The following is a 27,960-nucleotide window of genomic DNA, read 5'->3' as shown; positions in this document are numbered from 1 at the left end:
ACAATTGCACACATCACAACGACCACCACACAACATACACCTGAAAGTTGCCGACAGCAACACAACATACAACCCAGAACACACAACAGACATCAGATTCACATGAACGCCAGGCCCCCACACTTCCTTCCCTCAGCCTTTCCCCCCAACCTTTGCTGGTCAGAGTCTGGGGCAAAGGAAGTGGCAGAAAAAGAGGAAGGAAAAAGCATGTTCAATTAAACCAGCCCAAACCCCAAATGGTCACAAGGAGCAAGGCAAACGACCCACAATGAAATTGATAGTCAATATGTCACAGAGGGCACTGCCGGACACAGAGTACAGTCCTCCAAAAGGGTCTTGGTTTTGTACCAACCTCTAGAGAAGATCACTTTAGGCTCAACTGGGAGTTACACAATCTTTCTTTTCAAAAGATACAATTATGTTCTTTCTTCCAAGACAGTCTCTGGGTTGAAGAATCCTTCTAAATGTACTCCTAATGTCAGTTTAGTCCCCAATGAGATCCTCACCTTTGAACAAGCTGTCCTTAAAGATACCAAGGACTCTAGGCCTAAAAAGTAATTTCACAAGATGTCTTCAGATGAGCTCAGCTGTGAAGTCTCTTGCAAATGACCTTTTCATCACCAGGCTAGAGAAATGAATGTCTTCAACAACTCACTGATCACAGGTACTAAAGACCTATCAAACACAATCCCACTGACAAAATCACTGGGAAGATTTGCTTTCTAGTACATGAGGCTGAGACAATGGGCTTAGTCACCAAAAAGGTGACTTTCTAATCAATGCACAGCCGAAGATACCATACTTCTATGTACTTCCCAAGATACACAACAGCATCCTTCTACCACATGGGAGATCAAAAGTGTGAGAGATAGGCTCCCTTTTGGTACCACTTTCTAAATGCTGTGATCACTACCTCCAACCTTTAGTGGAAAGGACTCTGTCCTTAAAGACAACAAGGACGTTATTGCGTTATATATGTTTAATGCCATGAGATAAATTGGTTAACAGGTTAAAATCCACAATGGTCAGCAGAGAAAAGGAATCTGGTAAGGGGCCACAGTGGCACAGTAGAGGGGGAGGTACAATATATAATGTGCATATGCAGCATAAGTGCGCACACACTGTGAATTTACTGCTTTAAAAGAGTTTTGTGAAATTTTTTTGTGTACAATATACAAAAGCAATACTTAAGTTGCTGTACAAACTTAAAACAAAGCAAGGGGAAGTGAGTATAAACAGTTGTGTTACTAAACTCCTAATAAGACTCCCAAAAATATTGAATCCTGGGTTAAAATGGAATGACTGCGAAATCACTTCCCTTGTTCTCATTGCACAATATGACTTTACATAGGCATGTCAATAATAATTTGTGAGCTGAATCAAAATGCTTATATGAGGATATGTTGTATTACTACAGTCAAAAATGAGCTTCACAGAATTTAGAAACTAGAAAAATGAGCAGACCTGGGGCATGGTCAAGATGCAGACCCATGTACACATATCCTCACCGCACTTCTTCGGTGTGATGGCCCCATACGCCTGCAGCAGGGCTCTGATGGAGAGGAAGGCGGAATGCTTTGATGCATAGGGTATGGAAACCTCTTCTACCCCCCCCCAACCCATTTTGATCTTTGAGGTGTCCTATGGTGCCACAATCGCAGAGCACCAGACCGCTTCCCAGCTGCGACCAATTCTTGAACAAGATGGCGGCATCAGAGCTACAGCACTGTGTACACCCTTCCCACAACTGAGGGAATCAACATCAGAGGGTCCGGAAAGGCACCTATAGATTCCCCCTCCCAAAAAATTTTTCTCCCATCGGCCTGGGGCTGGAGTGCATGGTGGCAGGCCGGAAAGGTGTACTGGCCCTGTTCGGGCCGCGTGAACATTGCTACTTGTGGCCTATGGTGACCAAAGGCCTGGGGGAGTCATTCCCAGGGAGGACCTGGCCTTAAGAGGTGAGGGTTATCGGCGATTTTACTCTGGACTTTACAGGGACCTTCCTCGGTGAGGGACGCCCCACTGTAGTCCACACCAAGTATGGCCACATTGAGGAGGGGCCCATGGATTGCTCTTACACTAGCCAGCATCACGATGGAGGCAGTGTAGGAGACTGCCTGGGGCCCTGGTGCTTGCACCTCCCTGGCTGAGATTGCTGCTGGCCTTGTGGGTAAGCGGGCAACTCACCTCCTCTCTGGGGCTGTGGGTGCAAACCTGGACATCTTTCTCATCCGGGGGCTGCTTCCTGGCTTTACAGGCCCAGGAGAGATTTTCTTGCTCCTACTACGCATTCCTTGAGTAAGTGGGGTCCAACCCCCACTACATTTCATCGTGACTATACAGAAAGGGTGATTACAATGCAGGATCTTGAGGAAACATGATGCTCCCCCACAATGAACTTGAGCGCCCTCTTTTCGTTCAAAGCCGGCCAAGAAGGCAAAACCTCCCCAGGGCCCAAGTATTGCAGAACTCCTCCAGCAAACTCTAGGCCTAGTGACCCAGACACCATCGGGATGGCAATTCTAGATCATCCACGACCACTTACACCTGCTGTTGCGGCCCTGGTGACCAAAGCCAATATCTGCGAGATGAAGGACGAATTCCGTAAGGATCTTGGACAGATTCAAAAGGGTATTTCCTAATGCAGTCAAGAGGTTGGACCATGGCCTACAGAAGATGGATGGTAGGGTGGAGGAACTCGAGACAGTGACACTGAGGAAAAACCATGAGGCTGATGTCCTGGACACTAGGGTCCATGAATTGGAAAGGTGTGGAAAAGTTCTGCAGGAAAAAATAGACGAAAATGAGAACAGATATCGCAGAAATAATGTCTGTATCTGGGGGATCCCGGAGACAGTTGTTGGGTCCAATCTGCTCAGCTATGTTTAGGGCTTGCTTCACTTTGTATTGCCCACTGGCGTCGACAAACTGATTGAACGTGATGGAAGTCCTCAGAGTTATGACCACCTATCAGATTTGCAACAAACTCACTCCTGATGTTCTGGCTCCTGTTCACATTTATCGTATCAAGGTTGACATTCTTAGGGCAGCTGGGAGGCAGGACTCGGTCTACCAAGGTTCAACATTGCAAATGTACCAGGACATTTCTGCAAACACTCTTATGAAACATAAATCGTTCAAGCCTGACGAGAACCATCTCTGGAGCCAACACATCCCTTACCGCTGGAGCTTTCCATTTAAAATCCCTTTTCAATACCAAGACAAATCTATGGCACTCTCCTTTCTTGGATGAGGCCATCTTTTAGCTAATTTTCTGCCTTAACTGGGTGTTATTGCCAGCCTGAGGCTACAGATTATGTTTCCTAGTGTTCCTGAGTGATTTTCGTTATATAGTAAGCTGTTTGTGGCTTGAATTTTTCTCATTATTCCGCTACTGTACGAACTTGCTCATCTCTCTGATCCATGTTGCTTATATGATTATGCCGGGACCCATAATGCAAGGGGATGGCCACTCGTTTTCTTCCCTTACAGGAACTGCCTCAATTGGGGTGATGCATTGTGGAGAGCTCTTTTTCTTCTTTCTTTTTTTTTTTTTGGTGGAGGGGTCGCAGGTCTTTTAAGCATAACATTATTAATATACCAACTGTTTTAGAGGGGCTATAGCGGTCTGGTGAATCTCCAGTCCTCTGTGGCACAGTTCTTGTTGAAATGTCCTTTTTCTATGTTTGAGATCCAAATTTCTGTGTACACTTTGGGTAGTCTTATGGGCTATGATCTGGTGGGGTGGTTCCTGGGGATCAACCCCATATTGCGATTTTACCCTAGACCTCTCCTGAATGGCAGCTGATTCAACATTATACTTTTGGTCCATCAATGAACAAGGCCTAAGTTCTTCATGCAAGCGGAAGGCCCTTCTTTACTGGCTTTCTTCCAAGAGGGTGGAAATGGTGCTCCTCCAGGAGACTCACTTAATGGCAGCAGATGCCCTGAGGCTCCTTTCCCGCTTCTACACCGGTCAATTTATTCCTCAGCTTCCAATAAAACCAAGAGGGTAGCTATTTTTCTACAGGTGAATATTTCACTCCAGTTGACAACCACACACAGGGATAAGTAGGAGAGATGGGTCATGATACAGGCCTCTGACACTATCACCTTGTACGGAATGGTCTCCATTTATGGTCCCAATGATCACAATGGTCTTTCTTTTGCTCATTTGCTCCCAAGGGTAGCCACTGTTTCCACTCATCACATGATCGATCATGAGTGGGGACTACAATATGACTGCACAATCTTTAACTCAGGATATTGCTGATTCAAATTTATTAGATATAAATTACATTTACACCCTTGTGACTGCGACCACTCATTTTTCTCCACCATGCACAAATCCTACCCCAAACTGACTTTTTCTTAGGCTCTGCAATGTGCTTTCTGTGGTGGAGGATGCCACCATTGAGAATCAGGTCTTATCTGCCCGTGCTCCAGCCACTTTAACATTATCTACTATACACCTAGGGTCCCAATCCTGCAGTTTTTTAAAAAGATGAATGAGATAGCTTTCCGTGGCCCATCTCTCCCCTCTAACTTTAAAGACACACTTAAGTGCTATATCACAGAGAACATAAGTGAGGAGGTTTCCTGGGCTACGATTTGGGATGCGGCCAAGCGGTTATGAGGAGGAGAAATATATAGCCCTTACCATTATTTTTTTTTTTTTTTTGAGAATCCACAAACCTCGGCAAACGGAATTGGAGGAAAACACAATCCGGTTGCAAAATAAGCATAAACAGTCAGCATGTAGGTCTGCGTACAAACTGCTTCATAAAGCGAGGGAGGAGCTAGAATCCCTGCTGAACAAAGATACGGCTTACAAGTTAAAGGAGACTAAACAACTCTCTTATGAGAAAGGGAGTAAAGCTGATAACCTGTTGGCGTATAAGATTACACCAGTCCGTACTAGGAATTATATTCAAGGGATCTCAGAAGCATGGGTGTCTATTTGACTTCTGTTGCTGATGTTCATGCTGCATTTGCAGCATTCTATGGAGATCTATACCAGGGGGAAACCTTGGACTCATTGAAGCAAGATGAATACTTGTTGGAGGTTCATCTTCCGGGCATTCTGGCCAATGTAAGGCAGGAATTAGAAGTGAGAAGTGCAGGCCTCTATCAAATCTCTTCCCAATAATAAAGCTCCAGGACCAGATGGGTTCCCCAACTCTTTTTACAAGTCCTTTCGAGAAGTGCTAGTTCCCCACTTAACAAACTTTTTTAGTTCCTTTTTGGAAACTGTTTTGGTGATGTCAACGATGGAGTCCACTCACTCCCTGATTCTGAAATCCTCTTCACCTTTTGATCAATGTGATTCATATAGACCGATTGCACTTTTAAATAGCAATGTTAAAATATTTACGAAAATTCTGGTGAATCATTTAGCAGGGTTATGGGCAAAACTTATTCCCCCTATCAAAGTGGCTTTATTAGACATAGGCAGGAGGGGGAAAACATCCAGCTATCAGTGCCATCAAATTAGCCACAACTGACGGTAGGCAGATCCTTTTCCTGCCGTTGTACGCAGAGAAATCATTCGCCTGGGTGAACTGACAGTTTCTGCCGACGGTTAAATGCGGGTCAAATTTAAACCCACATTTGCGGGCTTATATCCTGGCCAATTTTGTAACATAGTCTATGAGGATCAAAACCTGTGACCTTCTACCTGACCTGATTATACTATCCAGGGTGACCTTCCAGGGATCCGTTTTATCCCAGAAAATTATTTGCCTTGTGCGTGGAGCTCCTTATACAAAAAGTCCATTCAAACCCCAGCATACAGGGTCTCCCACACAACTGAAAATCATGATGTTTGCAGATGATACACTCCATTTCATGACTTCTCCCACTGACATGTTTAGGCCTCCCAGACTAAGCTACGAACATTTAGGGAGGTATCCAGCTTCAAAATAAATTATACAAAATCAGTGGGGATGGGAGTGGGTCCCAGTGCGACCAGCCTTCATCAGCTTGTTGAGTATAAGGGGTTTTCGTAGGGGCATAGTAGCTTCCAATACCTAGGAGTTATCCATCCCCCAGGACCCCTTCGACATGTTTACTTTCTATACTGCACCTCTCCTGAAAGCACTCATTAAAGACCTCTAAAGGTGTGGTTGACTCAAGGTTTCCTGGATGGGCAGAATTAACTGCCTTAAGATTAACTTTTTACCAAGGCTTCTATATACTGTTAGAGTCCTACCGCTTCAGATCCCGAAGGCGGTGATCACACTTTTCTAGAGGCAGGTATGGGCCTTTATAAGGAACAAATAGCCACCTAGAATTGCTACAACGGCCCTTTACCATTCCTCGTGGGATGGGGGTTGGGGATCCCAAACACTTCCGGTTATAATCTGGTACCCCGGATCACTCCGACATTGGCTTGGGTCTCCGAATCTACTAAACCGTATGTTCATTTGAAACAACTTCCTTCCACGATTCCCCTTAAGCTCCTTCTGTGGCTCTCTCAGACAATCCTAACAACTAAAGGGCAGCCAGCTGTCAGCTACCCTGACCACACTGTACCACTGGAGGAAAACAGCACTCAATTGGCAGACTGAGCTATATCCTTCACCATATACCCTGTTGTGGGTAACCCAGATTTCCTTTCAGGCATATTGGATAGGATATTTCAACAATGGCATGGGGGAGCAGACCTCACCCTTAGAGATCTGAATGTTGATGGGGTCCCCAAAACCAGGGCCCAATATGCAACCGTTTCTCACTCCACTGCACAGACCTATACAGGGTGACACAAACTTGTATGCTGGGCCAGAAAAGAGGATAACATTCAGGGTGGGATTCAGGACACACATCCAATGGAGGATGTCATGGAGGGAAGTGACAGGATGAAAGTGATCTCACACCTCTACAGGACACTGGAAACCTCTGTGGATGTCACCAAGGTTACCTACACTGTACAGTGGCCCTGGGACTTCAGCATGTGACTGGAGTGCTATGTGGAAGAGAGCTGCCAAGACTTTTATTTGCACCCAATATAAAAAACATATAAATTACTTCTACGCTGGTATCTTACTCCATCCAGACACATAATAGGGATTGGAGATGCCTGTTGGCGAGGTTGGGGTGGGAGTGCCCTGTGGTACCCGATTTATGGAAACAGGTGTTCAACAAGATCTCCGAGGTCTTGAATATTATGCTAGACACCCCCACCTCCTTCAGGCTTTCCCGGGGCCACCGAGTGAGGAGGGCCTCTATCAGCTTTATCCTCCTTTGGGCAAATTAATTACACACTGTTTTCTTGCTGCTAGGTTAGTGACTGCTCACTGGTGGAAGGGGTCCAGAAGCCCCCACCATGACTACTGGGAGGGAGGGCAGGATTTGGGATCTATACTCCATGGAGACAGCTACTGTACATGACAAGACTTTGTTTTGATAAAGTATGGACACCTTTTCTGACATATGTAAAGGATAGATCCACACACCGGACGCTAACACGTCCCCCACAGCCTGATAACTACAGCAAGCCTTGCAGGCCGTCAGGGAGACCATACTGACTGAAGTATGATGGTAAGTGTGGTGGTCTCCATGCTACACGTGGAGGTCCTCCTCCTTGTGGGTCCTTAGGATTCTTTATTTTTATAAAGCGGCAAAACGTGATGTTCGCTTATGCATGCTAGGCGATGACAATCTGGGTAGAAAAGGTAGAATGAGCAGACCAGAATAGTATCCCTTACAATCGTTTCCATTAGTAGAAACTATTCCACACTTCAAAGGTAAATAAAATTCTGAACTTGGCTTCAGACAGGCTGCACTAACTTTCTCTTAAGACTCAATCTGACCCCATTGTATCTGACAGATGCACAATATCTAACAGGTACTATATAACAGTAAAGACTATATACCCCATATGACATATAATGAACATGTGAATATTAGAAGTTGCAGAACATGTATCAGAAGTAGAAAGCAGTAGTGTGTCCTAGATGACAGAACACAAAAAGTAAGTCAACAGATTTAAAATTATGCCATCAAAGGCTTAGTGAGGTGACAGATATTGTGGATAAATATTAAGATTTGGGGAGTTTTGTTGTGTCAGTACGCGGTACAACAATGCGGTAAAAACAAGCACTGGCAAAGCCAATAGGTCTGGCTTTTGCTAAGTCGTTTGGGTTTGTCAATGCTTGTTTTATATGGTTTTTCAAGAGCTGCTGGGCACTTGCCAGTATTAATACAACACACTGGCTAAAAGTAATTTTGTAGGGTCTCTAAAAATACACATTGCCATAGCAGTAGTCCCTGGTACTGAAGAGAACTACTTTGTGTGCATATGTGCTTCTTCAGAAAGAGTAGAATGCGTCACCCAGTGAGGTTAGCCAATGACAAAAGTCGACCGCCCCTTGCCCCATGCTGTAGTGGGTGGAAGAAAAGTGTGAATGGCAAAAATAGACCAAAGAATGAAGAGGAATTGCAGAAAGCTCCTACATTGAAGTGTTTTATAAATAAAACATTTTTAGTCCAATCAGAACATCTTGACTAACATAAGACCTAAAAATGTGGAAAAACGAAAGCTCACTTCTATGAAGTTAGGAACCTAATTTTACCAAAGCTTGTGTTGGAGGTTTCTTGGGAAGGTGCTCCTCCTGTTCCTGCACTATCAGGGAGGCACAAGATCATGCTGCAGTTGGAAAAGTCATTTAGTATCTTGGGCTCAAGGGACTTCATCTGTCTGCTCAACATTTGCAGGAACTCTGAGACGTTTATATGTTGATATGTTTGGCAGGCAGGTGATTCCTGTACAGCAAAAAGAAAAATATAATTACCATCAATTTTAAATGGGCAAAATTGAGAACATTACAAAGAATGACCATATAGCATGAATGCATCGAGCAAATAAGGTAAAGATTCTGATTCTGCTTAGGAACGTAAAGATGCAATATAATGGCAAGATAGATTTTCATAAACATATATATATTAATTTAGTATAAATACTGATATATACATATATATATTTTATCCAATACCAGTACACAGTGGTGACCTCCAGCTTTGTGTATTCAAGTGGGTAGGCTTGTACACTCTGGTATGACTGATTTTTGACAAACTGACACATGTTGGTTAGGATGTACCTTGGATAGGTTTGCGCAGTGGCACGACTGAGTTTACAGTGTGATGCATGCACACCTGATTGTTGTTTCCACTTGTCTTTTCACTTAGCATGTACCTCCTTTTAACTTAGGCTCCATCCCTTTCCCTCTCATATTGTGCCTGTCACAGGAAATGTCGTATTTTCCATGGTGTAAACTGGTTTTCTCCGGTCACTGTGCAGTATCAATCTTGTCCCCCTATTAAACAGTACTCCTACCTTACATCGCCTACATCATTTCTTATGCTATCTTTCGCTTGTTCTTTCCTCTTGCAAATTGGAGATTTATAGTCCCCATTATTAATGGTATGGGATTGTCTGTTTCTTTTCCAAGACGCAAAGTGACTGTGAGACACACAATATCTGTAATTCAGTTATCCACATTAATTCAGAATTAGTAAGGTATTCTTGATTATCATTACGAATCTGGTGAGCTGTTCATGCCCCTAGGAGACTGATTTCCGTCACATTTTATTTGTAGGTGTTTACCATTTTCTTTGGTCCTGATAAAGACCCCCCAGCAAAGTCAACTTAAGTGGGGTTGAAACATTGAATTTTGTTTGGTCAAAATATCCTTATTATCTAGGAAACTAGAAAAATATGAACATGTTTTTAATTGTTTCTATGGAGTTCCGTCTTGGGAGTGGACCTCTCACATTTTGCTAATGTATATGTTCGTTATGTTTCATTTGTCTTTTGTCATGGCACTTTTTTCCACTTCTCCCTGCTTTGGCAATTGGAGCACTTGTTTTGTTTTATTTTGTTTGGATGGATCAGGCTGGCCATATCCTACAAATGGGAGGGTTGACCAATTATGTATACTTATGAATAAAACAATGCATGTTCTTATAAATACAGAAGTATCATACATGTGTCTTCTTGAAAACTTCTTCTTAAATGTATTTTGTTGTATATCTCATCACCATATTATATTTGTTTAAGTTCTTCTCCTGGTAGAACAACTGTTCATGTTTGCACAACCCCTCCAGGCCATGCCAGGAACAGCAGGGTCAATATAGAGGCAACACACCAAAGGCAGAATTGCACCATAACATCCCTCTGTGGCCAAAGACAAAGAAAGTGGTAGAAGCAGGTTCTTGACAAGGGGAAAGGGGTGAAATAGTTCTCAGTTGGTGCTATGGCATATCAGGCCACTGAGCATTCAAAAAGAATCAGGATGGGGTTACACAGAAGCAGCGTTAAAGAGTGGAAGCTGATGAAGACTACTAGTTCCTGTATGAACCGCATCCAGCAAATGAGGGAAGCAGGGGAGCTGTAACTGCTTCCCTACTGGCCAAACTCTGAGGACCAGACAGTGCGTAGTACGAATAGTTCACTTGAGTCAAATCTCAGCATTTGAAGTAGACTTTATTTTAGAGTCATAGAAGGAGGACCCCCACGGCCAGGTCCACACCAGTCCAGAGAAGTGGTCAGTCAGAAGTAACTAACTACATTTCACAATGAGCCCGAACCTGGAATGCTAGTCCAACACTGAAACAAAACATATGTGCATCTCGTGCTGTGTTATAAGATGCACACATTTTCATCATGTATACATATAACAAGTGCATTAAAGCATGATATGTACCTAAATTAGCTAAAGAGCTGTAGGTTGTGATGAGGCACTCAATAAATAAATACTTTCCTTGTGTGCCAAGCAAATCTGACCTTCACACCAAGGGTGTCAGACTTTTCACCCCCAAGAACATTTTGAAAACTTATGGCAAACCTGCAATTTCCACAACAAATTAGATGAGAAAAATGTCTGTAAGCCATGACATTAGAGGCAGTTTATAAAACTTTCTTTTTTTCAACCCTGCATTACCTTACATTACATTTCCCGCCCTGCCCCCTCAAAGTAGAGTATCAGTCATATTTTATGATTGAAAATCTACTTGGAAGGGGCCTGGTGCAAAAATAAGTTACACAGAACACACAATCATAGGTATTAAAAAGGAAAGGTAGACAAATCTCACACAGCAGGGCTACCACCACCAATCTTACACACCTATGCCTAAAAACAATAGATATAATGTCATAAATAGCTTAATCTGTAGAGATAGTAAAACTCTCCACTAATCATGAAATAAATATAGCAGTATATGTCTTTGGGAACCTATTAATATCATCAAGTCCTTTGAACTTAGAGGGGAGGTGTGACCTGAAATCCAAGCAGAATGGTGGCTCTGTTTTGAGCTCCAGCGATTGGACCAATTCTTACCATCACAGTGGCTTCAAGGATGCCCTAAACAACTGGAGTGCCCACAAGAGCAGATGCCTTTCCACTGGGCCTGATTCCAGTTTCCACGGGTGAGGATTAAGGGAAATACGCCACTCCCCATGGAACTGCACAGCAGGAGAAAATAACGGTGCCCACTCACTGATCAAGTCGGACTCAGTGGCGCCCAACGTAGGACTGTGATAGGGATTCACTCAAATCAAACTAATGTGGTATGCCGAGCCTCGAGAACCTCACCGGCCTCCCTGTCTCTCAACTGTCACATATGGTATAAACAGCTGTCCCAATATGACGGATGGCAAAAGGTATTGGCGGGGTTCTGTGTCTTGTTGTGGGATGATTTCTCCATTAAGGCCATCATTTACCTCAAGTCATGTGCTGAAGAATTCTGATAACATATTCCTCAAGGCATGAAAGAAGGAATTCTGATATCATATTCCTTACCTGATTCACTTATGAGTGTTTTGTACACACACTGCTTACTACGCTTGAATCAGGGTGCAGGTTGGTCCCATTTCACACTACAATACGACAGCATACCACTCATATTTCCCAGTCAATAAACGCCTGCAATAGGGGAGATATACTGCTGACTGTCCGAGTGAAGTGTTGTATAGGTGTAATTTTCTTCTCCTTCAATGTAATGATGTCTTCAGGGCTCAATATTTGAGAAATATGATAATTATACTATCTTATGGTCTATCAAAATGAAAAATGACAGAATGTTTTTGATTATCTAGCCATCAGTGTGGATTGTTTATCCTTCAGTGCAGATCAGTTCAAGTGTTGGACTCTCATTCCAAAGGGAGGGACTTCCATTGAAGCAGCATGCCCTTCAGATTCTATAAAACCAACGACATCTTAGATCATCCTAACTGCCAATATCATCAGGTGGCACATATTGCTATAAGCCAGAGACTCAGCCTCCTGTTGACAACATGCACAGATTAAAACAAGTGAAGATAGGGACACTAAGGCCAATTTAAAAAGATCAAAACAAGACTCTCCTATACTACAGTCTCCGGTCAAAGACAAACCTCACCGTACATTTACGCTGGAGGCGATCCTAACAACAACAAAAAAAAACTTAATGCGGTTGATGATACTGCTCAGTGTATCAAGACCAATACTAATCTGCTACAAGTTGAGGTGACAGGAATACGAAAAGACTTAAAAAGACCTTACAATCAGAACTACCAATGCAAAGGTGAGAATGAGCTCTCAGGTGGACTGCAGCAATCTTCACTCCATGCAATTACTGAACTAAGATAATCAAATCACCAATCTTAAAAACATGGCATACAGATTTGGATGAGTGAAATAATAGAAGCAATTTGAGGATCTTCGCTCTCCCAGAGGGCACAGAAGGCTCAGCACCATAAAGCATTGCATTGTTCAAAACATCCAGAAACTTTTAAGACGCCATTCAACAGAGACTTTAAAATTGAAAGTGCACACTGCATTCCATAATACAAATCTAAATACGTGTCTTAACCACGACCACTCTTCTTTAAACCCATATGCCATCAGCCATCCTTACCAATATGAGGAAGGATAGATCTATCCACATGTCAAGGGGTCAGAACATCAATATCACAAGACTATGTTAGCTTTCCATGTTATGATGTTTATGTATCGTAATTGTGTCCCTTTCAATATTTCACTCATTCGGTTACATGAGATAGCTGTCTACTGTAGGGACATTAATAAGTACTTGTTAGTGGGACAAACATTGACCTTTGTGCTCCTTTCTTATTATTGATTACTCCTGAATTGCGGTGGGCTCATCTTTCTTCCTGACATGTGTCCCCGCATAGAACATCCCCCCAGGTTTACCTCGTCTAGCTGCGACTCCCTGGGGTGGGGCTGGGAGATCAGACAGTCTTTTTTTTTCTTAAGCTTTAACTTTTTCAGTCATATCAGTTTGAGGATTTATAACCTACTACTAGATGATCCATCCTTTTTCTCACTGTTCTGTTTCACAATCTTCACTTTTCTTTTCCTCTAGCTTAACTACTCTGGAGACACCTGATGTATTTTCTTTGACATACAGATTGTAGAATCATGTCAAATAGCTGTCTTCAAGTTTAAGGTACATTGCAAGCTTGATGAGACTTAGACAACCCCCATGACTTCAGTTTAAATAGTGTCCCTTAATTCCAAGGGACTAAACATGCCAGATTCAGACCCTTGAGGTCTCAAACAGATGTTCAGTTTATGCACTAACCACAGACTCCCAGACGTCTAGAGAATCCATAACCCGAAATATCATGAATTTACCTTTTTCTCTTTTCCCCACCAAAGGTTCTTACATATTGACTACTTATTAGTGGACTCCACAATCTTGCAATCCACACTAGATTCTTTGAATGAGCCAATAATTGTTTCTGGCCATGCTGCCATTTCGATCACTGTCCTTACTGGTCCTCCACCACGAAAAAACACCTCTTGGCATATGAATATAGAATTATTAGAATATTCTGATGTCCAAGAGTTAGAAAAACAAATAATACTTTTCTTTAAGGTAAATTGGGGCTCATCTTCTTCCCCTTTGTGCTATGACAAACATTTGAATGCGATATCACAGGACATCTCATGTGCCGGATGACTAGGTAAAATAAAGAGATAAAAGAATCAATATATTTACTATGCAAAACAATTAAATTAAAAGAACTTGAACACATAATACCTACATCCTTGCAGCTACTACAAAAAACTAAAAAATTATAGTATGAACATAATACTAAGCAAATGTGCGCATCTTTTGCCTGCTTGCTTAGTCTCATCTTTGTCCTAATGAAGCTAGTAATAACAGTGCTGCCTACTTCAAATTAAAAACAAACTCCAACATTTTAACTCACAGTAAAGATGTGAATGGCTCTATCAGACCTAAAACCGTATCAATAGGGCCAGGACCTCTTACAGGAAACTGTATTTAACCTATGAGCAAGAAACTTGCTAATACTTTAATTAGTTCTCTTACTATACTGCCTTCCTGGGGGCTCAATACTCTCATTGGCTTCTGGAGCACTCCACTGCTTAACCATCTTTGTTACAAACTGAACAAACCCTTTGCTTCCACTATCATATCCCCTTCCTTTTAATAATGTCTCACATTGAGCTGCCACAACACTCCAAACAAATTATTTTAGGCATGATTAAGGCTTTGACAATTCTTGATAAAAAAAAAGACTGCCTCAATCTTCACATAAAAACTCTTCTCATTTTGGAATAATAAAAATAAGTTATCAGTCTGTTTTACTGTTAAATAGATACAGGGTAAAATGGTTGTCAGGGAAGGAAGATTACTTGCTATTTTACTCTATTTGAAATAATAGATAGTTCCAGATTGTTAGCAGAAATATGCAGACACAGTAAACTTGGAATTCTTCAAGCATTAAAAATAAACAGCACAGGAAAAGTGTGGGAAATTGTCCAACAGTCCTCTCCTCTCCCAACCCAAACGTAAAAATATTTTGGTTTCTTGGGTGTTGGAGATATTGATGTTCAAAAGCTTTTTAGAAATCATTATTGCTATTTTATATGACAGATCAAATATTGTATTTATTCTTAAATGGGAAAATATCTCAGTTGGTTCTGTACCTGGTGCACATATTTTTGCTCAATATAAACATTACAGCTTTGGAACCTCGGTGCAGTGGAGGCCGGTGACCTTTAAAATTGGTGGGGTATAATCCTTGGCTCAAACTTGGGTGAGAGCCTGGCTTCTTCTCAGAGGGTTCGCTCACACACACTTGCAGTCAGTTCTCCTCTCTTACTCATTCATCCTCAGTCTCACTCACTCACTCTTATTCATATTTGCACTCATTTTTACTTGCTCATGCACCCACTCATTTACAATCTGACCCTCTCAGTCTCACTCATTCCAACTCACTTAATCTGACTGACTCACTTCATTTCACTGACTCATTCTCACTCAGTCTCCCCCTCTGACTCACTCTATCTCACCAATTCACTCAGTTACACTCATTTCAATGCACTCAAATTCACTTCAACTCACTAATACAGATTCAGTCTCACCAACAGTAATTTAATCCCATTATTTTCACTCATTCAGACTCACTCACTTCTCACTCAGTCCCACTTATTTGGAATCACTCAATCTCACTAATTCTGTTTCACTCAATCTCACTGAGCAACTCATTCCAACTCATCTTCACTTATTCTGACTCACTCCAACTTACTCAACCTTAGTCATTCTGATTCACTCAGTATCACTTATTCCCACTCATTCTCACAATTTCTGACGCAGTCTCACTTAGTGTCACTGATTCTCTGACTAACTCGCACACATTCAGATTGTGGCTCACTTAGGGGGTCATTCCTACCCTGGCGGTCCGAGACCGCCAGGGTAGGGGACGGAGGAAGCACCGCCAACAGGCTGGCGGTGCTTCCGGGGCTATTTTGACCGCGGCGGTAAAGCCGCGGTCAGAAAAGGGAAGCCGGCGGTTTCCCGCTGGCTTCCCGCTGCCCCTGTGAATCCTCCACGGCGGCGCTGCAAGCAGCGCCGCCATGGGGATTCCGACCCCCTTCCCGCCAGCCTGGTTCTGACGGTTTTCACCGCCAGAACCTAGCTGGCGGGAACGGGTGTCGTGGGGCCCCCTAACAGGGCCCCACATTGATTTTCAGTGTCTGCTTGGCAGACCGTCTTTCCAGAATTTACAAGAAATATAAAGCACCAGATGAGTCACCAGCCTGCTTAATCAGACATTCAAAACCTGATTCAGTCATTGCTCAGGCTGCACAATGCAGATCTAAAAATCATTCCACCCCAACAATACTCCGCCTGATAGGAAAGGGAGGTGGTTGGACAATTTTGGTAAAAGATTCACACTCATGTCAGGTACCATTGCTCGAGTTGCAAACTCTTTGGCCATTCTAGGGCGTTATGATCGCCAAATGTGGTCAGACATTATCACATACCTGGATTTCCTGTCAGATGACAAGAAAACAGATGCTACTCACATCTTACAGGAAAGTGAAAAAGTGACATCGGAAATTATTGATGATGCAATGGATATAGCATCCATAGGCTTTCGGCAATTGGCTGGATCTGCTGTTCTTCAGTGCAAGGGTTGGCTTAAGGCCACATCGTTCCGCTCTGAAGTGCAGACAAAAATACTTGATATGCCTTTTCACAGCGATTCCTTATTTGAGAAACATGCCGATGATGCTCTACAGGCAATAAAGACAGACAGAGAGACAGCTTGATCTCTTGGAACCCTCCAGTTCCGTAAAACACCTTTTCATGGTGTACGTGGCTGCGGATTATACTTATACCGTGGGGGTTATCAAAGATATCAACCACAATCCTACCAGCAGACCTTTTGGCCCACTGATCAACAACATTAGCTATGTAAAGCACTATCTTCAGAAGCCTCTCCTAAACAGCAGCCAAAAAGAGACAGGCTTCTTCCGCCAGTGACATTGATAGAAAACAGTGACAAATTCAATGTGCCGGTACAGCCCCTACTTTTTCTCCAGTGGGTGCCAGAATTTCCCAGCACCTACATCAATGGACCAAGATAATTACGGACACATGTGTCCTAGATTTCATTGAACATGGCCACACCTTGGAGTTTACTCAAATTCCACCTCAGACTCCACCAACAAAATTAATCATTTCTTACCTTCATCTTCTTCAGAAGGAAGTTTTGGCCATGTTGTCCAAGGAGACATAAAACTGGTTTCATGCCCCCAAAAAGGAAAGGGATTTTACTCCAGTTTTTTCCTTGAGAGGAAATAAAAAAGGGGGGTGACATCCCATTCTCCACCACCAGAAACTCAACAAGTAACTGAAGAAGCAATCTTTTCTTATGGTTTCCCTTCCAGGAGATTCTCCAACTTCTTAACCATTGAGATTTTCTTACCAACCACGATGTACATTTTCACATTCCCATCCATCCCAACCATTGCACATTCCTATGATTCACAGTAGCCGGTAAATATTACCAGTTCAAAGTTCTACCTTTCGGTCTCCGATCTGCTCCCCAAATATTTATGAAACGTCTTGCTCCAGTGTTGGCCCAGCTTTGTCAACAAGGCCTTCAAGTTTTCCCTTACCTCAACGACTGGCTAATAAAGGCTTCATCTTCCCAACAGGCAGGATGCTGTCAGGTGTCTTCACCTCTTTCAAAACCCGGGGCTCACAGTCAATTTTCAAAAGTCTCTCCTTTCACCTTCAATAAGGATAACCTTTGTGGTAGTGACTCTAGACACATTACTCAACAAGACAGACAACAGATATTTTCTTCTCTGGCCCGCTCCCTTTCATAAAGAAAGTGCACTTCAGTTAGCCTGATCAAATCACTACTCGGCATGATGTCATCAGCCATTCTCTTAATACCTCATGCTCGCCTCAAAATGCAACCATTCCAGGAACAACTGGATGCACAATGGCTCCAGTCGGAAGGACAATTCAACTACATTGTACAGATTACACATGTCATGCAAGTGGCTTTCCCCTGGTGGATAAACTCCAAAAATCTCTCTGGGGGTCTAACTATCTTACCTTCCATTTCAGAATAGGTCATTACAACGGACACTTCTCTAAAAGGGTGGGGCGCATATTTGCAAGATCTGCAGATTCAGCGTGAGTGGGCCCCAGACCAGTCGAAACTGCATATCAACTTCCTCGAGCTCAGAACAATCTCCCTAAGCCTCCTTCGAGCTCAGAGCAAGCTGCCAAGTTTTCCTACCAAGAATTCAAGGTTCCTCCGATTTGATAAGTATGGACAACACAGCGAGTATGCATTACCTCAACAAACAGGGAGGTACAAGATCTTTTTGTGAAGGCTAGAGCTGATCTACCAACAAAACATATCACCTTAAATGGAAACAATTTTGTCTTAGTGCGAAAATTCTAACATACATCCTATTACATCTCCTCCCGAACAGGTGTTACCATGTCTACTATCTCCAGCCATATCCGGTCTAGCACATTCATCTATCAAAGTGCATTTGGCTGCTATTTCCAGGTACAGGTGAACTGTGGATCTCCTTCCTTGTGGCACAGATCAAACATCCAATTCCTTAAACAGCTTTTCAGAACATATCCTCCAACAAAGTCACCGCCTCCTGCATGGCAACTTAACACCGTATTATTTCAATTGATGAAAAGTCCATCTGAAATAAAGTTCCTTACATGGAAGGTGGCTTTGTTACTTGCTTTCATTTCTGCCAGGAGAGAAAGCGAACTACAACCGTTCACTATTAAATAACCTTTCTTACAATTCAAAGATACCGTGGTAATCCTAGGAACTAATACCAAGTTCATACCAAAGATTCCCTCCTATTTTCATCTAAATCAACCGGTCATGCTTAAGACTTTCTTCCCCAATCCTCAAACACCAGTGGAACAAAGGCTTTATACTCTTGATATCAAGAGATGTTTAAAATTTGATTTACATTGAACAAAGCATACCCGTACTACTGATCAGGTCTTTGTGGCCTATGTAACAACAATAAAGGTGGACCAGTCTCCAAATCCACCATAGCAAGATGGATTTCATCAGCCATTCAGTTCTGCCACTCTAAGGCCAGCAGGCCTTGAAGAGAAAAGATTAGAGCACACTCACCAAGAGCAGTTACCACTACAGCAGCCTTATGTGCTGGGTTGTCCATTGAAAATATATGCCGTGCTACAACCTGGAAGAGCAAACACACTTTAACCCAGCACTACTGTCTGGATGCAGCACAAACCACTGATACAGCTGTGGGTCAAGCAGTACTTCGGCATCTTTTCCAATAAGGTGAGCCTTTTACAAATATAATCTTTAATGCTGTTCCCTCCATCCTCTATCATGTACATGTGTATTTGATTGATATATATATACTGCACTACTAACTATTCTGATTGAAGCATGTGCATCTATGAAATATATCCCAATAATGGAGAAAGAATTTGTTACTTACCTGTAACTCCCATTCTCCAGCATTGGTATCTTTCATAGATTCACGTGTAACCCACACTCCTCCCCTGACAGGCTCTCCTTGTTGGCCAGTGAGGTTTATCCCACTAGTGCTTGGAAAATCTGAGGGAAGATGCCTCTATTGGGAGTGTTCTAAAGGTGCTGATCGGTCATTGGTCAACTTTGGTCCTTTTAGAAAAAGGATGTAGATAGGCTATTAAGCTGAACTTTGCATTCTATTTACAGACTATTATACTGATATATACTACTTACTATGATACGGTGGGACTCACACTTCGATGACGGGGAATGATTCAAGCATGTGAATCTATGAAAGATACCAATACTGGAGAATGGGAGTTACAGGTAAGTAACAAATCTTATCTTCGGAGGAGTGGAAAGTTTTATACTCCGCTTCCAAACACAATAAAGGTACAACATGGACAGACGCAACACAACTTCCTCTAACATAAATAATAAGCTGAGGACAGGTGGCAGCAGCAGAAAGAGCATTGCATGACTCTCACGCAAGAAGGACAGGTACAACAGAGATAGCTATCACACTAAAGAGTGAGTGAGAGGCATTAAAGGAATGTTGTATAATGTTTGTAAACAAACACACCCAGGAAGTACAAAACCCTGAGAAAAAATAGCCAAACCTATTACAGAATTACCATACATTCATGTAATTATATAGGATGATGAGCGCTCACCTACCCATTAAAGTATGCTTTATCAGTGGGTTCCGTATCTTGCACGGGGAAGCATTCAAGTGTACTAGTGCTCAATGGGTGTACAGTCTCCTAGTTGTGGATTCACTAGTCTGAGTGAAGTTCTGTCACTTATGTCGACATTTTTGTACTCCCCTTGCTAAACCACCAAACCAATATTAAAAATGTCTTAGGGTGAGAAAAAATGTTTTTTGCTAGGGTCTGCCTACCTCATGGTTAAAAACAGGAGGGCCGAGCACCAAACACTACTCTCCTTTTCTATAAACATGCTTTGGTGCTTGAATTTTGCCCCTTTGAGATCGGGCTTTATCCCCAGGAATATAGGCTTCTCACATCAAATACTATGAAATAATCCCTGCATTTTAGGACATGTTCACCAGCCTCAGAAAGGGAGATGCGATGGGGAAGGCCTTCCAACAGAATACTGTTGAGGTTGTCAGTATGCAGCATTTTCCCTCCTTGTAAATGCAGCCTGCACTGTGAAACAGACCATGTCCATGATGCCAAGCCACACTTGCAACTGACAGGGTTTGTGGCAGTATCAGTCCATAGGCTTTCCAATCACAAACAATAGGCCCAACATCCAAAGCATCTCCGGCCTCTCTGAAAACACCAATAGGGTAGTGAGGCAGAGACCGCTATGTTCCATAATTCTCTGCAGCCCCATCTGTGTTGCATCCTGTCTAGAGATGCAATGCCATGGAGCATTAATGGAACAGTTCTTTGCTCAGCCCAAACTTAACACTCTTGTGCAAATGTGGCTGCAGTTTTATTTATAGAGGAGGTACAAACTTTTGCAGAAAAAAGTGTATTTTGGATTGTTTCACTTTAGCACCTTAGATTATATCACTGCTTTGAGCAGCCTTTATTAAAATTAGTGAACCACACCCTTTCTGCTATGACAGTTTTTCTAATCAACTGAAGAGGCAAGTGTGTAGTCTTGTTTCCTCCTATAAAAATGCATTTTATTTAAAAAAATAGAGCATCATCATGGTCTATTAAACCATCCACAAGCGACGTTGTGTACTGTGCATTCCAAACCATTTCAAGATGCATTTAAAGTGCTGATCATGGAAAAGGAGGCACAGTGGAGAAAAGTAATTATTTGCCTAGTCATGCTGTTTGGCCAAACCTGGAAGCTGAGATTGAAATCAGGTTTCCTGGTTAGACATTGCACAATTCAGATCCTGGATGGATATCACATTCTCCCCCTCTTCTTCCCTGAGGAAAATCTTATTAGTGATCCAAGAGACAAGTCAGTTATATTATGCCTCCTATGCAAGGTATTTACTGTTATCACAGATGGAGCAACAATATGGTCTATTAAATCATATGCAAGAAGTTTTTGTACAGTGTGCAACCTGAAATAAATTATTTCACGTTGCTCTCAACGGGGATGATCACTGAAAAGAGAGGGAAGAAAAGGAATTGCTCTGGGTAACAGGTTGGTTAAGCTGGGAGGCTGAGATTGAAACCTGGGTCTCTGGGTCAGGGCCCCATAACTAGTTTGACCCTGATGAAGCAGAAAAATGAAGGTTTTACATTTATTAGCGCATAAACGTAGTGTGAAATAATCATGTGTGACTTTAACCGAACTAATAAAGATTTTACGGGGACAAAATGTGCCCTCAGAGTAGTTTGCCAACATTTATAAGCGGGCTTTATATAACGTGATGTATTAGAATTGCACTAATCCGACATAATTATAAACGTGTGCTACGATTTGCTTGCTTGAAATGTTTTAGCTTAGCATTACTTTAGTGCAGGCTTTGGCCTAGTTGCCTGGTCTCACGGTTTAGATGCTCGTATTTTTCCAATGTGCTATTAAACGTGTATTTCTGCTTGAAGCTGTACTTTTCCACTGAGATCGTTCACATGCTTATCTTAAGGTTTCGTGCCAGCCTGGCATATTTTCTCTTTACCCCAAGGTCGATCTGCAGGTGCGGACAATGGAAGCTCTGAAAGTGAGTTAATTGGTATAAAATGTTGCAACTTGCGTACCCATCTCCAAGGATAATGTATGCTTAAGTAAAAGCTTGAGAACTGTTGTTTTTGATTGGAGAATTTGAAGCTAACCTATGAACCCTCCAATGGAAGACCCTACTGGATTTGAACTGTTGTCTATAAAACCCAGGTGCACGAGAAGAAGGTAGCTTTTTGCAGCCATTACCAGCTATTGCCCGACATTGCGTCATTCCGTAGCTATTATGGCCCACCTTGCTGCGACGCCATTTTGAAAGAGACTTTGATGCTTTCTCTAATCGAGAGAAAGAGACTTTAAATGATTCTTGCCCTAGAGACTTTAACTTTGATCCCTTTGCATGAAGTAGTAGTTTTATTTTGCCGCCGTGAGGCAATTGCCCCGTTCACCCCTGCCCCTTTGCCCCGTCCCATGCTGATTGAAACGGTACCCACGCTGATCGAGAAACGGTACCTGTGAGACGAAGACTTCCTTGAATGCTGATCGTAATTGGTAAATATGAAAGGAAATTGTAAAATTGCATTGTGTTTCTTTTAGGTGACCAACTGCTGATTTTTTTGACAAGATCCCTAGCTAGGAGATTTTCTAAATTAATGTTGCTAAATTGTTTTGCATGAAGTCCCACATGCCGATGCTAATTTGAGGTTAGATGAGGATTCCTTTTGTTGCACGATGCAATTTGAGACCTTGTTATGCTGACTAAATGTATGCAATTAGTTCATTACAGATTATCGTATTAGTGATTTGCATTGCTATTATCGAATGCCTTGCTATTCAAATGCTACATAGATTGCACCTGTTTCGCCGTTATGGACAGCTATTAATGTTCATATATGTTTATCATTTGGTGTTGAGACACATCTATATTGTGCTAGCTTTGTTAATATAGGGAAATAAATTCACTAACTTTGAATAAACTGGTGTGGTTATTCCTGACTGAAAGGTCAGGGTTCGCCGAAATGTATTCTGGATTAATTGTTAAGTGTTATGTTGATCAGGGAATTGCTTATGTTCGTTATTGATTATTGATTTAATGAAATTGACTGATTAAGGGTGCCGAGGGTCCCACTTAGCCAAAAGATTCATCGGCCTAAAGAGCGTCCAAAATACAGGTAAATTATTAGTACGGACTGCTCTATCAGTAGATGGTAGCAGAGGACGGTTTCGTCTTTTGGGACCCCGTACTCTTAAAGTACATGGTGTTGAATTAACGGACCGCACCCTTTGAGACCCCACTCGAGAAGTTGAATTAGATTTTTCTTGGATAAAACTGATTGGGAAAATGATGATGGGCTAGGTCCACCGCGACTTTCCCGGGATCTCGGAGCTTGCGAATGGAGAGAATGGAGGTGTGGAATCAGCGTTGGCGGTACTAGTGATGGTATGAGTGAAGCTAGGGTTTTGCGCTTGCACAGCTTATTGCCGCAGATTGTGTGAAAAGGTTGCGAGGAATTTTTTTTCTTTTAGAGGATAGCGGAGGTGCGACTCCGAGTGTAGAAGTAGAGAAGTCGTCGAACTTCATAGAAGATAGCGGAGGTGCGACTCCGAGTGTGAGAGTAGGGAAGTCGTCGAACTTCACGTGTATGTGGCGCTTTGTGCATAGAAAAGGTCCACGTGGTTGTTGTTGTTGAGACGGGCCCTGCGAGGTCAAGAGACTCCGGAGTATGTTGTTTTATGTTGTGGTCTGGGCGGTTTAGTAGGTTGATCGGGCGTGGTCAACGGGTCGGTACGTGTGTTAAGGGAGTGAAAGGAACTTCGACTTCGGGCTTTGACAAAATTCTAAGTGCACTAGAATAGATCACTGACAAGTTGAGAGTAGGTCTGCGGGTCAGATTTGCTTGCGAACGTGGGGACCGAGAAAGATGGAATAACTGCCGAGGCTAGTGAAAAATCCCTAAGGTCCTGAAGCGATTGTGTTACCCTTCCTGTAGTAAACCGACAGATCTGTTTTATATTTTTGGTAGCTCGCGATACATGCCAGAAGTTGTTACGAGAGGAGCTGAGTGAAGGAGGACTAGCCGCAAGGCTTTGTCAGCCGCAGTGTGTGTGAGTGTGACGTCACTAGGAGCCGCGCTGGGATAGGTTGGTTGTAGAGAAGGGTCGCGCACGGATTGGACGCAGTCCGTGGGACTCGATTGGAAGGGGAAAGGCAAGCGAAGAGTATTCCGGGAATTAAAGTCACCTATTGATTACAAACTTTGTGAAATAAAAAAAAAAAGACGAGAAAATGAAATTTTTTAAAGCATTCAAGAGTGCGATGAAGGGGGAGTCTTACATTAAAGCGAGCGTAGGAGAGGAGACGCCGCCTGAAGGTACACCAGCTTACATTGTAATGGAGGAAAAGGGGGTAGCTCCGTGCCTTTGGCTAAAGCAATGGCACAAGCTGACAGAGAAACATGGGAGCGTAGCGTTCCCGATCCATGGGACATTCAATATAAGGATCCTAGAGAATTTGAGATTTGCGATGTACGACATGAAGGTACCTCCAAGGCCAGCTCAGTTTGAGGCTCTAGCAATTTGGGAACTAATGGCTAGACAAAGGCAGCAAAATAAGTTCGAGACCAGGATAAGGAAGGTAGAAAAAACACTAGCGGACGCTAGGTGGGATAATGCACAGAAGGTGTGGAGGTCAGATGTATTGCAGGGGATAAAATTGTTTCCAGCAATTACTAAGGAAGAAGAGGAGACAGGTAAGAAAGCTACCTGTAAGACAAACAGGAGGTGTTCCAAGGATAGAGAGGACGAGGAAAAGTTGAGAAGAGAGGAGGAGTTAGAGGATGAGGAGTTAATCATGCAATTGCTGAACGACCGTCCACCACCTTATGCGGAGAGTGGACAAGGTCCAAGTACCAGTTCTGCCCCTCCGGTATCGGTACAGAACGGTGAAACTCAGAGTTCAGGAGCATCATCGGGATCTAAGGACCCGAGTCTACTGTTCACCCCGCAGATACCGCAGGTTAGGAGAATATATCCAGATGTGCCCATGTTGAAACCAGCAGAAAATTATCAGCCGCAGATGCCAGGGTACTACAGCAGTGACAATAATACGGGAATGATTCTAGATCCAACCACAATGGGAGGACAGAATGGTCACAACCCAACATTGGCACAAGCTGAATCAACTCAGTTTTTGATGCCTCAAAAGCAGATGCAGGGGGGAAACGCACATGCTCAGATGACGGGGAGTCAGATGGGCATGCCGGCAATGATGACCCATAGTGTGGGAATGAACGTGCCTCAGAACATGGGAAATAGACAAAACCCAGATGCGATATCACTACCCATTACTGTAGGTCCACCGGTACCTTTGTACAGTCAGCCTAACTTGGGTATGAGCAGTCAAGGATCAATGCTGCAGAATGGGACAGAAAGGAGATGCATAGAAAACACTCCAGGGATAACTCCGATAGCGGCTCAGCCAACTGGATCTGGGTCCCTGATGGAGTTTAGTCCCATATGTGCTCAGTCAACACTGGTGAGGTCGAGTCCCCCACTGATAATACCTCTAACATCGAACACTGAAAAGTTGCCGCAACCATCAATGGCAGTCGATGTGAACGCTACACTGATGGGGTTGAATGCGCAACAGCTGACACAGTGGTTCAACAGTCTGAATTCCACACAAAGCTCAGACAGTGGGAAGGGAGAAGATTATATGAATAGGATGAGGTTGAACGTGGAAGCACAAGAATTGGTGGAAGGGACTATGGGTGTGAATAGGTTAGAGTCCTACTCGGAAGAAGAGCTGAGATATCTATGTCCCAGGATTACAAGAGAAGTGAACAAAGTACATAAAAGCTTGCAAGAAATAGCTGACAAGAACGGGGTGGATATAGGCAAGACGAAACACTTGAGCAGGAGCTATAGGTTGGATTTCGGGACCACAGATTTCGAACACATGAGGTCAGCAGGCATGAAGGCGCACCTTAGAGAATTGCTGCAGAGTGCACAAGTGTGGAGGTGTTTGGACAAGTGGGAAAGCAGGTGGGTAAAGAGAAAGGAAAAGAGGAGGGACAGTGCTACAGAGCTCAACGAGAAAAGACCACAGAGTAGTGATACAGTAACTATGTTACCAATGAGGGAGACAGCAGGGGGGAAATTAATACATGTACCATGGCACAGAAGCGACATTCAGTCTTTTACGGATGATTTTCCTAAACTGAGAGAGAAACCGATTGAATGGTATCAACAGACTGACAGGTTTGTGAAGCTTGCAAAATGTCTCTGGGAAGACCTGAACACTCTCTTTGAGATTGTGGTTCCGGCAGATTTGTGGGAGGATTGCAAAAGAGCTGTAGGTTGGCCGACAAGTGAACCGGAGAGAGACAGGGATACGGGTGCACCATCACCTATGGTGATGAGCTTGTACTATAAGGTGATTGAGCATTTGAAGACGAAGGTTGCCGCGAAAAATGTGGATTGGCAGAAGATAGATCGAACTGCCCAAGAGGCTAAAGAGTCGATTCATAGTTACTATGAGAGGTTGTTGAAGGCGTTCAAGAACTACAGTGGCACGGAAACCATAGAGGCGAAGGACATGCTTCATTTTGTGTTTAGATTTGTGGAAGGGCTGAGACCAGAGATAAGTCAGATGATAAAGTCGCATTTGATTTGCTGGCAGTCGAAACCGATTGACGAGGTGTTGAACTATGCGAAATACTGTAGCGACGAAATTGAAGTGAAACAGAAAAGGTTGAAGGAGAAAGTGATGATGATGCAGCTTAAAGCAGCTCAGACAGGTTTGCAAGGTCTGCAAGGGTTGCAAGGGTTCCAACAGCAGGTACCGCAACCGCAGCCGCAGTTGCAGGGAAACATGGCGTTTCAGCCACAGGCGAGAGGCAGAGGCAGAGGAGGTTTTGTGAATAATGGTCCGGATTTGAACACTGTTGTGAATGGTGTGCAGGCAATGAAGAAGGTGATGCCGTGTCACGTGTGCGGAATTGTCGGTCATTGGAAACGCGAGTGCCCGATGGTGGTGCAGGAAGGTGCAGGTGCAGGTGTTGGTCAGCAAAACAATGATGTCAATGCATTTCAGACAATGAGGGGACCGAAAATGAGAGGTCCAAACCCAAATTTTCAGACCATAAATCAATTGCAGGGATTACAACCTATGCAGCCGCAGCAGATGCAGATGCCTCGTATGCAGATGACGCAAATGCAGCCAATGCAGCAGCAGTTACCCATGGTACCTAATCAGCAAATGCAAATACCTTTGGCACCAATGAGTCAGCAGCAAGTGATGGTTCCTCCACAGGTCTCGGGTCAGGTAATGAGTACAAATGGCACCGTACAACAGTTCCCATTACACAGTGAGAGTGGAATAAACAATGTATGGGAGAGTGAAAGTTCAGGAGAGGAAGGAGATTGTGTGCTTGCAGCATCCTTGGAAGTTGATCAAAAGGGTCCGTACGTAGAGGGAAGAGTAATGGGTCATCGTGTCTCATTCTTGGTTGACACGGGAGCCACACGTTCAACAGTTAAGAGCAGTGAAGTACCAAATTTGCCACTCTCAGGGAGTACAGTTCAAGTTGTGGGAGTAGCAAACAGGCACCTGACAAACCCAATAACAGATCCGGTACCAGTCAGCATTGGCAACTATCAAGGGTTACACAAATTTGTGGTATGTGACTCAAGCCCGATAGCACTGTTAGGGAGAGACCTATTGTGCAAATTGGGATGTTCGATTATGTGTTCGAACGAGGGAATAAAAATTCAGACGAGCAGTGATGGGGAAGAAGAGGACAGTGTAGAGGGGGATGAGATGGAGACTGTCGATGAAGACTATCCTCTGATTTGTCTTTTCCCGATGATAACTGAAGAAGATATTCCAGCTGAATTACGGGAAACAGTCGGAAAGGAAGTGTGGGATATGACAGGGAAAGAGGTGGGATTGATGAAAGGAGTGGAACCAGTGAAAGTGACTGTAAAGCCCAATGCGATCTTTCCCCAGACCCCACAATACC

General features: G+C 43.2%; 1 protein-coding gene across 8 annotated transcripts in view; it reads right to left on the bottom strand.

The window, feature by feature from the left end:
- Positions 1-27,960, bottom strand: part of FLT3LG (fms related receptor tyrosine kinase 3 ligand) — an 823,185-nt gene that overhangs the window by 206,301 nt on the left and 588,924 nt on the right. For all 8 annotated transcript variants that reach the window (XM_069200831.1, XM_069200833.1, XM_069200832.1 and 5 more), the window contains one exon: positions 8,574-8,763. In XM_069200831.1, the coding sequence (XP_069056932.1) occupies positions 8,574-8,763 (190 nt within the window). The remainder of the gene's footprint in view (positions 1-8,573; positions 8,764-27,960) is intronic.

Source organism: Pleurodeles waltl, chromosome 7, assembly GCF_031143425.1.
Source record: "Pleurodeles waltl isolate 20211129_DDA chromosome 7, aPleWal1.hap1.20221129, whole genome shotgun sequence".
Taxonomy (NCBI): domain Eukaryota; kingdom Metazoa; phylum Chordata; class Amphibia; order Caudata; family Salamandridae; genus Pleurodeles; species Pleurodeles waltl.
This window is presented reverse-complemented; position numbering and strand designations above follow the sequence as displayed.